The sequence below is a fragment of the Eumetopias jubatus genome, unplaced genomic scaffold (assembly GCF_037043125.1).
Source record: "Eumetopias jubatus isolate StellerSeaLion01/CBP00866 unplaced genomic scaffold, mEumJub1_p1.0 scaffold_6, whole genome shotgun sequence".
In the NCBI taxonomy this organism is placed as follows: domain Eukaryota; kingdom Metazoa; phylum Chordata; class Mammalia; order Carnivora; family Otariidae; genus Eumetopias; species Eumetopias jubatus.
The window spans coordinates 112553900-112565107 of record NW_028274812.1 but is presented as its reverse complement, the minus strand read 5'-3'; the positions used below and the strand labels follow the sequence as shown (position 1 = coordinate 112565107).

Here is an 11208-nt window from a genome sequence, read left to right as displayed (position 1 = left end):
GTCATGGGGGCCGGGGGGGGGGGTAGTTGGAGCCAGCTCATGTCTACTCTGAGAACACTAATCGTTACATTTTCAAAAGTTTTGCCAGCTGGTTCACGTTGTACGGGTAGTGTGAAATCGGCCACGGAATTTGGCCTTTTCCCAAGAGTTGGTTGTCAAACATTTGCCAGCACCCGTGCATGTAGGGTAGAGGGGAAGCAGGCAGGCAGGGGGTGCCACCGAGGATAGACCCGAAGATGCCTACCCACAGAGGAGAACCCAGCCAACCAGTCCAGTATTTGGGGACGTACAGACCAGGAACCTGTAAGTAAGTGCACCCTCTTGAGCTCTGGACAACCCCAATGGACACTTCCTGCAGGCGGTGCATCTCTAGGCCTCCCACTTCACTCCTACCTTCTCCCAAGGGAAGACGGGGGGATCTACAGAACATGTGCCCCTTTGGCTTTTATAGCACCCTTCCTGCTCCTCTTTCCCCCCCGGGGGGGGGGCAGGGGAAGGGCGGGGGCATGACTTCATGGCAGCTCAGTGCCCTCCGCACAGAGAGTCCGCATTCTTGCATCTCCAAAGCTGGCATCGTGGCTTTATTTTGTGCATTGTGAGGGTGAAGGCCATCTTCAGCTCTCTTCTTTCCCTGATATGTCCCAGAATAAAGGGGTGTGGGCAGTGGGTGGAACAGCAGTGCGCAGGGCCAGGCGAGGGGTGTGCGCCTGGGGCAGAAGTCCTCAGGGCTGCTGCTATTGTATGTCCCGTTCAAGCAGAAGGGGCTGGGAAAGGGAGCTGCTAGCAGGACGAATGCAATGGTGAAGCCAAGACCCTGCAAGTTCGAGGGGGCCCAGATGCAGGCAAAACGAGGCAGGAACTGGCCCTTTCAGAGGGTTGGTGAGGGTGCAGCTCCCCAAACTCAGGAAAGCAAAACTGCTTCAGAGAAGTAGTAGAACATTCTTAATGCAAACCATGCTCTTCCCTCCTCAAAGTAGGTTCCCTCTGCTTCATGAGCCCTTATGCTCCCCCCAAGGAAGGAGAAGAGGAAACCCAAAACGAGGAGTGGAAGTTATAGACCGGGCTGTCTGAAACTGCATGGGTTCTCTGGGGGCTATTTCAGGCAATGTGATTTCTCAGCTCTCCAGCGCTGCCCGCGGCAACCCCCCCCCCCGACCCCCGCCCCCATGACCGGAGTGCCCAGGAAGGCTGATGGGAGACATGCAGCTCAGTGGAGATGGTGTGGCGGTAAAGGGGTGGGCTGACCTCGGGCTCTTGCTAGCGGAGGTAAATAGGGACGGGGTTACAGGAACTTGCCGGAACTGCATCCCATCTTGACCTGGCTGGGCTGGAGGGTGAGGGGCAAGAACTCTAAGTCCGCTGGAAGTCCCCCCGCTGACCCCCGGTCTTGCTCAGGAGCTTGATCTCCCCCAACACGATGTCTCTGCTGACAGCCTTGCACATGTCGTACACAGTGAGGGCGGCCACGGCAGCGGCGGTCAGGGCTTCCATCTCCACCCCGGTGGGGCCCCGAGCCCGGCAGGACACCCGGATGCCCACCGCATGGCATGTGCCATCCAGCTCCAGCCCAACCTGCACGTGGCTCAGGGCCACGTGGTGGCACAGAGGAATCAGCTGGCTGGTCAGCTTGGCCGCCTGGACTCCGGCCAGCTGGGCCACCACCAGGGCATCACCCTTCTTGAGCTGGTTCTCCTGGATGAGCTTGAAGGCCACGGGCCCCAGGAGGACCATGGCTGAGGCCACAGCCACCCGCTCCGTGTCTGGCTTCCCGCCCACATCTACCATAGCCGCCCTTCCTGTTGTGTCCACATGGGTTAGTTGGTCCGAGGTTGGCAGGGGTCCTGAGGGGGAGCCAGGAGCCCGGGACACTGCACTAAGGCACTTTGGGTTGGCATCTGAGTTGAGGTGGGAACTGCAGTGTCTTTGAGGGCAGCTGGACCCCAGCCACCGCTGGGCAAGGAGAGGGGTCTGAGAAACCCAGCCTCCTTTCCACAAAATCATCATCTGGTTGGAGAAACTCCCTCTGTGTCTTATACTCTGAACACGAAAGGGGTCCTGGGAGGAAATGCTTGGAATGGCTGGTGGGGAATCTTGGAGCATCAAAAGTAACTCTGGAAAGCAAGAAGGAAAGAGAAGAAAGGCTAAGCCCAAAAGGGAAGTGTTTTCCCCCGCCTCTTCTCCCACCCTTTCCCTGCCCACCTCGAGTTCTCACTTCCACACCGGGGAGAGAGGGGTGAAGAGCAAAGAGCACAGTGAGAAGAGGGAAAGCAGGAAGTATGCAGACAGACGGTCCAAGAATACAGGTCTGCAGCCCCTCACGGCAGGCGGTGCGCAGGGCACAGCCCCACCAGTATCTCTGGGCCCGTGGGAGCTGGGGGGGGTACTCCTGGGCTCTCCTCCACACCAACTTCCTTGTCGCCAAAGTTCCTTTCAGAAACATCTAAGGTCTGAAGACTGCAGCCTGATCACATGACGTCTCCCTGTCCCTGCATTTTTCTGGAAGCTACAGTGAGGTCTCAGCCTGAACTACCAACCAGAGTTACTCTCTCCTTTTCACATTCTCCATGAAGAGTTAACAGTAACTATCGAATTTACAGAGAAGATAGTAAGGGAAATATTGTATCTATTTCAACAATGCCTTTGAAGCCCCCTCAAGGACATCAGAAGTACCCACAGAGCGACAGGCTGATCCAAATGGTGCCAAGGGCCTTGGGAGCCTTGCAGGCTCTTGTTACCCAAAGGGTGGTCCAGTGCAGAGCCCCAGTCCCAAACCCGACTCTGAAATGACGAGATCCCCAAGCGATTCATGTGCACATGAAAGTCGGAGGCCCTGTTCTAGGCAACTCCTGGTTTTACAGAAACCAGACTAGCTTACTACTCTGTGTCCTTGAGAGGAATAATATACCTTATGAAGCAAATAGGTCTCCCAATATCCAGCTTCCCAGCTCTGGGCCCCCACCTTGCCAATGTCAGAGGTACAACCTCACTCCCAGGGAGGCCACAAAGGCATGCCCCACTCCTTGCCATCAAGGTGTGTCAGCATGGGTCGAGGCCCATCCATAGGACTATGATGCTGGAAGTGAGGGAAGAAGAGAGATGGTCAAGTTTTCTTCCCAAGGGAGGGCTTTGGTGAGCTGCCTTCCCTTCTTTGGGAGGCTGGTATGGGAGGTAATCCTTGGACTGTCTCTGGCCCACACCAGCCTGCCTTCCTCTGGGCCGCTGCACTCACTTGGTTCCAATGCCTGGAGAAGAGAATACCTTCCCCTAGTTTTTCTCACTGCTTTCTCTTGCCTGCTGGTACAATTCAGAAGCCCAGATCTGGCTGTGGCCAAGGCCTCCCCTGCTCTTGTCTGGGCATTTGGCAGACGGGTAGCAGCATCCCTAAAGCTCCTGATGGGCCAGCCAGTTCCCCAGAGAACACACAGGACTTTATGCATATAAGTTCCCAGGAGTTAAGGAACTAGGCAGTTGAGATCCTGGCTGCCTCCTCCCTGAAAAGATCAGGAATATTCTTAGCTGGCTGCCCCAAGCTCTGCCCAGCTCCTGTAATGGCATCTAGGCTGGGAGGTTCTAGAGCCCAGGACGGGGTCTCTGTCTTAACCAGGGGTTCCATGTTCGGGGCACAACAACCTTAGTGATCATAAACCTGGAGGGCACCCTGCCTCAACTTCCAGTAAGAGACAAGGATGATTTCTGTGGACGTAGATTGAGGAGGAGCAACCCCCAGGGAAGAGAAGACACAGGAAAGCTGGAGGGTCAAGAGAAGATGGAAAAGGAGCAGAACAGACACAAGGATGTGAACATCAGGATGAAATGCAGGATCTGGGGGGTGCCCTAGGGCAGGAGCCCCAATCCCCAGGATTCCCCAGGGACAAGGGTGAGTGGTTACGTACTGATGGGTCACCCACCGATGAGGATCATGGGCCGGTTCTTCATCTGGGCAATATTGAACATGCCTGGGGTAAGGGAAAGATGGGGAGGGAGAGGAAAGCAGGAAAGGGGGAAGGGAGGGGTGGGGAAAGGAGAGTTCACTGAAACCATGGTGGACACAGTGGTATGACAACCCGGGGACATGCACTCACCTAGGCACACCCTGACAAAAAGCCCCCGCTGCAAGGTCACCCATGACAGAGCCAGAATGGGTGCCCCTGGGGGACACAGTGGATGCCTGGGACCCCGTCCCCCTGACAGAAGGCAAGGTGTGGGATGAGACAGGTGCAGTGCCCCGTCCCCCCACCCTCCCTTCCCCTCTACCCGATAAAACAGCCCAAGAGAATTCAGGGCTCCCTCTCCTGCACAGGCTCTGCTGAGCCCATGCCCCCGAGGGAGGAGAACCATCACCACACCCCCGGTCTACAAGTGCCACAGGACGGACTGGGCGCCACGACGGGCACAGAGTCCCACTGGCTTCCTGCCAAGCTTTGCTCTGTCCCCTCAGCCCCTCCGGCCCATTCGGCAGCCAGCCAGCCAGCCCGGCCTTCCCCACGCCCACCTCTTACCTGCATGCTGCCGCTTCTTCCTGCCCACAGCAGCCCCGATGATCCTCAGCAGCTCCTCCTCAGAGGCCCCTGCCCGCAGGTGATCCCGTAGAGACACCTCTGAGTTCCCGAAGAGGCAGACCTGTGGGCGGTCACCATGGGGGTGAGAACATGTCTCCCTTGGCCCCGAGCCTTGGCCCCCTTGCCTAGAGTCGCCCGTGGGCTGAACGCCAGCATCCAGGCCTCCTGTGGCTCGGCCACACTCAAGGCAGGACCTTCCTGCAGGGAGGGACAGAAGCTGCTGGATGGTGAAGTCGGAGGAGCCAGAGGGGCAGGAAGCAAAATCGGACATCCCACAGCCTACATCTGATTTACAGTCAGGTCACCTTCAGCTTATAGAGCATACCATAAAGAATTACACAGTTGCCAACAGAGACAGCACATAAAAATCCAGATCCATACCTTCTCCTGAGACGTTCCACAGAGTAGCCTATTGCCTTGAGCATGGACCCCAAACAGCTGGGTCCCTGCAGTCCCCCAGGCGCAGCACGAACACCCCATTTCACCCGTCCCCTCCTGGTCCCTACACTCATGGACATTACCCGCCTGCCCCTGCACCCACTCCAGTTTGTGACCTGGACTGATGGCTGAATAGCACAGGCCTGGTGGAGGTGGCACCCTGAGGCCATCCAAACTCGCCACGCCCCGCCTTCCGAGGGAGGCTGGCCGCTCTGGGGGCTCAGGGCTGGAGGAGACAGTCCCAGCAAGCAGATAACGACCCTTCTCCCGCAAAACTTTATAAAGCGTCTACTATGTGCCAGCTTTATAGAAGGCACTGTGGGCACAGAGGACAGAGGGATGTCTGTGACGCCTCTGAGGGCGGAGAGCACTAGAGAGTTACAGACAGAATCTAAGTGGAAGGCACACCTACTTCACCCTGCTGGCTAGGCCCCATCCCTCACTCCCCCACCGGGCCCCAGGGCCCACCCTCTGCCCCCAGAGGCTCCACCTTCTGAGATCCCCTCCGGCGGGCTCCTGCCTCGGTTGGCTGCTGGGCGATCAGAGCGTGACAGGAGAGAAAGATCGGGCATTGCTGCCCTGCTTCTTCCAGGCTCTGCCTTCTCAGGTGGTCACTGCTCCCCTCCACAGCTGCAGCTCCAACCAGGTGGCCACCCTGTCAGGCTACAGCTCTCCGTGGGCCCTGGGGATGCCGCTTCCTCCCTCTCCCCCAGGTGCCTCGACATCCCTTCTAAGTCCCCTTCACCCCACACTATAGATAGCCTCTCTTCAGAGCCCCACCTTCCATGTCCTGAAGGAGCCCTGACTAGATAGATGCCACCCATATTTTAGGGCAATTGCACATCTCCGGCCCAGAAAAAAAGCCCTGGCTTTTGAACAAGTGGTGGATATGGTCCCTTCTGGATGTCCAACTCCATGCATCTGATCTCTGATCTCCCTCCTCCCCCATGCTAAACGGCTCCCAAAGCCGACCGCCGCCCCCCCCCAGATGCCTTCTCAGCCCGCCCCCCGCCACCCCCCGCATGCCTTACCAAGCTCCTTCATTCCTCCTTCCTGTCCTCGCCTCCCACTCTTGCCTACATGGAACACTGTTAAAGGGCCATCTGACTAGTCTTCCTGTTTCCAAATTCAACCAGTGGGTTGTTCTTCCTCAGACATGAACGGGAGTCATGTCCTCCCTTGTCCAGAAACTGCACAGCACCCTACTGTCCACAGAACACACACTGTACATTTCACCTGGGGGTATCTGGCGTTAATCTGCCCCTGCCACATTAGCACGAACTCCAGACAAGTGTCCTCCCTCGCCCTCCTTCTCCACCCTTCAAGGTCACCAGTGTCCAGGACACGCTCCCTCAAAGCTCACCACCCTCACAGCCTGTCTGGCCACTCATCTGACACCGAATTATGCACTGCCACACATAAGCTCTTTGTTGGGTCTTATCAATGAGACTTTGCCTCTAAAGGGAACGAGTAGGTCTACGCCTCTCAGATATTCTCCACAGGGCTGAAGGCACGGTATGTGCTGACCAGGTATGAGTAATGGACGTTGCTTTCAGAGCTGAGCCCCTGGCCTGGAAAGAGGTCCATCAGGTGGGGGCTGGGGCCCAGGGCACATCAACCCTTCACCTCTCCTCTGCCCACCTTGGTAACATCGAGCCTGGCAAGTGGCTCCCAGTCAACCGGAAGTTACTTTAGGGGCCCTGGGAAGGAAGGTCATGGGTTCACTTTCACCTTCTGTCACCATGCTCCCCCCAAAATGGACCCTATTTCGCCAACCACACCATGTGCCCTGCTACCTGCTAGCCTCCCCTCCATCTGGAGTCACAGGTGGGGAAGAGAGATTGACAACACAGAAGTGGCAAGGGCGCCCTTGTGGGGAAAGGGACACTTACCTTGAGGTTCCCATCAGCCGTGATTCGCAGTCGGTTACAGGTTCCGCAGAAATGCTCAGACATGGACGTGATGAAGCTGAGCTGGCCTCGGAAGCCAGGGATTTTAAAGGCCTGGGGTGAGCAGGGAAAGAAGGGCAGTGGAGGGGATGGTGCTGCATGGGCCGCCGAGGGCACCAGAGCCCCCACTCTTCGGCCCTCTCCGGAGGAGCCCCACGGAAGGGAACACCGGTGGCCCCCAACCAACAGAAGACTCTGACACAATGCATGACCTACGAGCTCTCTGCTTGCACCTGGCCTGCCAGACAGCAAATCTGTTATGGATTTGGAGGGCCGCGGGCCACATGGCCAGAGCACCTGCCCACCACTCCCTGAAGTGCAGCCTAGGACAAGGTACTTACAGCCGCCCCATGCCCCACGCCCAGCCTGCTGCTCTGCCCACCAGGAGGCAGCTGTGAAGCCACGATCATGCCTCCCGTTACACCGTACTGCCCTGCCTCTCTGCGTTCCGACCTCAGTGCCCACTCTCTTGCGTTCCTCCTCCCGACCCAGCCCCATCCTCCTGCCCGTAACCTTGGCTGTGCTGGATTCCTCCTCAGGCAGCTTCTCCAGCTCTGGCCACTGCTGCTGGAGGGTGTTCAGCATCTCCTTGTAGCTCACCATCTTCTTGAAGTTCCACCTGTTACCTGTCTCGGGATTGGAAGCCACTGAGTCACAGAGTTGCAGGGGCCTGGGGTCTTCAGGTCCATCCTCCCACAGAGCCCAGAAATCAGTTCTGCCCCTTGCATGGGAGGGCAGGAGGCCTGGCCTAACACAGGTGGGTCAAACCGTACCAATGCCTGACATGGAGATGCCTCTGATGCCCCATCATAGCCCTGGCCCTGGCGCCTGCCCAGGCCCCTCCCCATCATCCCTGGGGAAATTCCTGCTCACACGGCAGGTCCCAGGGTCAGCAGCTCCCACAGGGTCCGCCACCTTGTCCACCCCACTCAACCCTTCCCAGGGTCCTCAGCATCCCCGCACCATGCTCTCAGCCTGGCGCTGGACCAGTTCTGCCACCAGGCCCAACCTCCTCCTCCCTCCCCACCCCAGGTCACTGACCATCGAAGGGCATGTACTCTATGAAGCGCACGTCCAGAGGGAGGCCCTCGGTCAAAGCCACGAAGTCCAGGAGCTCGTCCTCATTCAGGCCTCGCATCACCACACAGTTCACCTGGCCAGGGACAAGGGGACCACCAGGGCTGTCCCCTCTGCACTCTTTTTCAGAAATGACTTTTGGGGGTCTGGCGCCTGCCTAGGTTCTCCACTGGAGGGCCCATTCCGTGTCTCTCCCAGTTCTTAAGTTGGGAATTCCCAGGGGGTCACTGGTTTTCTCCCCTCCTTTGTAGGGTGTCAGGGGCACGCTGGATGCAGGGGGCAAGGAAGGGGATACAGCAGAGCTACAGCTGTGCCAGCCAGGGCGGGGAGCTGCCCTGGGCCTGGCCGCCGGCCGCGGACGGCCTTGCCGCACTAGAAGGGCAGAAGTCAGGTTGAAAGCAGCAGCAGGGGCTCACCTTCACAGGGCTGTAGCCAAGCTCGATGGCCTTGTGGATGCCCGCCATTACCTTCTGGAAGCCTGTGAGAAAGGAGGGAAGGGTCTGGAAACTTTCTCTTTCTCCCTCTCCCCTGCCCCCCTTACACCCGGAGGGAAGCACCAGAGCAGTAAGGAGCCTCAGAGACCCCCGAGTTCAGGGACCAGATAGTAAATATTTTAGGCTTTTTAGGCTAAGAGGTGAAATTGAGGATATTATTAGGTATATCTTGTAAAGACTGTATTGACTAATTACAGAATCTGATAATTGAGTACAATTTTTTACAACATAGCTCTACAAATGTAATGGAGGAATGGAATTCTTTTTGCTGGGATAATATTTTGCTTAACTGGGGGTTCATAGTTAACGTTCCCTATAATTAAGTTCATTATAAATATTATCTATAAAATTCACTCTTGGCTCCCAGGCTATAAAATTAAAAAAAAAAAAAAAAGCAGGGGGCTGGATTTGGCTGGTGGATTGTAATGTGCCAACCCTTATCTAGGTGACCCCTCTCATTGTCCAGATGGGGAAACTGAGGCCCTGAGGAGAGGCAGTGCCCTGCTGGAGGCCTCACGCTGCGTGCCTCACCACGTCAAAAACTAATGATGTATTGTATGGTGACTAACATAACAAAATATAATTAAAAAAAACTGTATTAGTAGGTTAAAGTTTGTGACAATTGATACTCTAACTGAAATGATAATCTAATGTACAAATTATATGAAAATCAGAAATTATTATTTCCACATTTTTAAAAATATAAAAAAGATGTTTCAAAACAAAAAAAAGAACGCAGGTTTCTAGACTCCTTTTGTCAGTGCTTTACAAGTCTGTCCATTCATTCACTCTGCCCACTCTCACCGTGCACTTACTATGTGCAGCGGCTGTACCAGCACCAGTGAGCAATTAGTATGCATGTGGTTCTCCCATCTCTGTGGTTAACCCACAGTACCTGTGATCCCAGGTTGGCTTCTCCTTACTTTCCAGCTCACTCTCGGCTCACTCGTGCATCCAAACATTTGAGCGCCTCCTGAACACTGGCCCCTACCCCATCCTGCACAGCCTGGTGACTGTGGTGGTTCACAGCTGGGCCATCCCCCTGGGGGAGGGTGGCCAGATGATGGCCTCCGTGGTTTCCCTGTAGCATTTTTAGATGGCCCGGTGAGGGAGGGAAAAGGGAGGAAAGTGCGGCTTTCATAGGAAATGCTGTTATGACAATCTAGAAGTTTCTTCCTTTGTAAAGCACTCTACCTCCAAAAGGAGGTGGTGGACACAGGAGTATAAACAGGAAGACAGCAGATCTAACGTCAGGATCTACTGTCTCCAATCCTCGTTCTAGGAAACGAGACAAGGAGGCAGGGGAGACGTGGATGTTGGGTTGGGGGGTGAAACCCAAATGCACTTTCCACCTCAGAGCCCTTGCAGGTTCCCAACTGACGTTCCCCTTCAAAGTAAGCTCCCTTGATCCAACTCCTCTTCCCACTCCCCATTACTCAAGACTCAAAGTAAATGCCTCCTCCATGGAGCCCTCCAGGTCTTCCCCGCTAGGAGTTCTCTCTCCTTCTCTGCAGCACTTTGATCGACACCACAAGACAAACAAAGGTAATCTAGTAGCATCACACATTTTGGCCTGTAAGGCAGAGCAATGTCCTGTGTGTCTCTGTCCCCTCCACAGCACCTGCAGCAGCTCTTTCCAGAGGGCAAGGACTCCATGAGCACGTCCTCAGCATGTGGGTGGTGTAAACAGGGAGTCACTGCATGGAGCAGGGGAAAGAGAAAGTGGGGCTGGGAGCTAGAAGCTGTTTCCAGAGAAGGGGAAGGATTGCTGAGAAGTCTCAGTTATGTACCACCCACCCCAAATCAAAACAAAGGCATCCAACCCCGGATACTTCCTACCCCAAACTAAAGCCCATGGCCCAAGAGACATCAGGTGCTGACCTAATGAGACCCAGGGCTCAGGGCTGCTCTACCTCCCCGACCTGTGCCCTCCGTGATGAAGCCTGGTGGGGGAGGCCGTGGCAGTGCTGGCCTTGACCCTGGCACCTCAAGGCAGCTGCTTCCACCCTGGGCTGCCCCACATTTCCTCAGAGCTCATTATAGGGTAATCAACTTGTCCCATCTGCCAGGGACTGCCTTGGTTTTAAAATGGAAAGGCCTGCACACTAGCAACCCTCTCAGTCTTGGGCACACTGGGGGCAGGGCATAAGGAGACTGGTCACCACAGGTCTTAGCATCTGATCCCCCAGATTTCCCAAGGGTATGGGTTTGGCTATAGAGACAGAAGACATCTGGCGAAGGTGAGGGGTGACGAATAAATGCTCAGGTTTATCTGCAGCTCACACACCAAAAGGAAGCAACCAGGCCCCTTGCCATGGCTCCTGTGCTATGTGGGCCCTTGGAGGGCCGCCCTCCACTGCAAACCACACTGGCTCACCTTTCCTGCGAACGATGAACTCAAATTTGGCCGGCACCAGTGTATCCAGGCTGATGTTGATGGCACTGAGACCAGCCTTCTGAAGCTGAGGGAGCAGCCGGGCTAGGTTGATGCCGTTGGTGGTGATGCCAATGGTCCTCAGCCCCTCCAGCTGGTGGAGCTGAGCTGTAGAGAGAGCAGAGGGGGGGAAGTCAGTCTGTTTATTCCCGGTGAGGCTGGGAGAAGGGCTGGAAGAAGAAACTCCAAGTCCAAATAAGATGGATGGAAAAGGGTTTCTCTGTGCTCTTCTGTTAACTGGGTTTAACTTAATAAAA

At 55.9% G+C, this 11208-nt stretch overlaps 1 protein-coding gene across 3 annotated transcripts in view; it reads right to left on the bottom strand.

Moving 5' to 3' along the window:
* Nucleotides 1-560: 560 nt before the first annotated feature.
* The window catches only part of MOCS1 (molybdenum cofactor synthesis 1), a 37377-nt gene continuing 26729 nt past the window's right edge, over nt 561-11208 (bottom strand). The window contains exons 4-11 of one of the 3 annotated variants that reach the window (XM_028120632.2): nt 10895-11059; nt 8440-8501; nt 7988-8099; nt 7460-7572; nt 6890-7000; nt 4500-4620; nt 3909-3956; nt 561-2111 (exon numbers count right to left, since the gene is read on the bottom strand). In XM_028120632.2, coding sequence (XP_027976433.1) covers nt 1351-2111; nt 3909-3956; nt 4500-4620; nt 6890-7000; nt 7460-7572; nt 7988-8099; nt 8440-8501; nt 10895-11059 — 1493 coding nt within the window. In that variant the 3' untranslated portion in view covers nt 561-1350. Of the gene's footprint in view, nt 2112-3893; nt 3957-4499; nt 4621-6889; nt 7001-7459; nt 7573-7987; nt 8100-8439; nt 8502-10894; nt 11060-11208 lie in introns of all 3 variants that reach the window. The other 2 variants (XM_028120635.2, XM_028120633.2) reach the window with 2 other exon arrangements.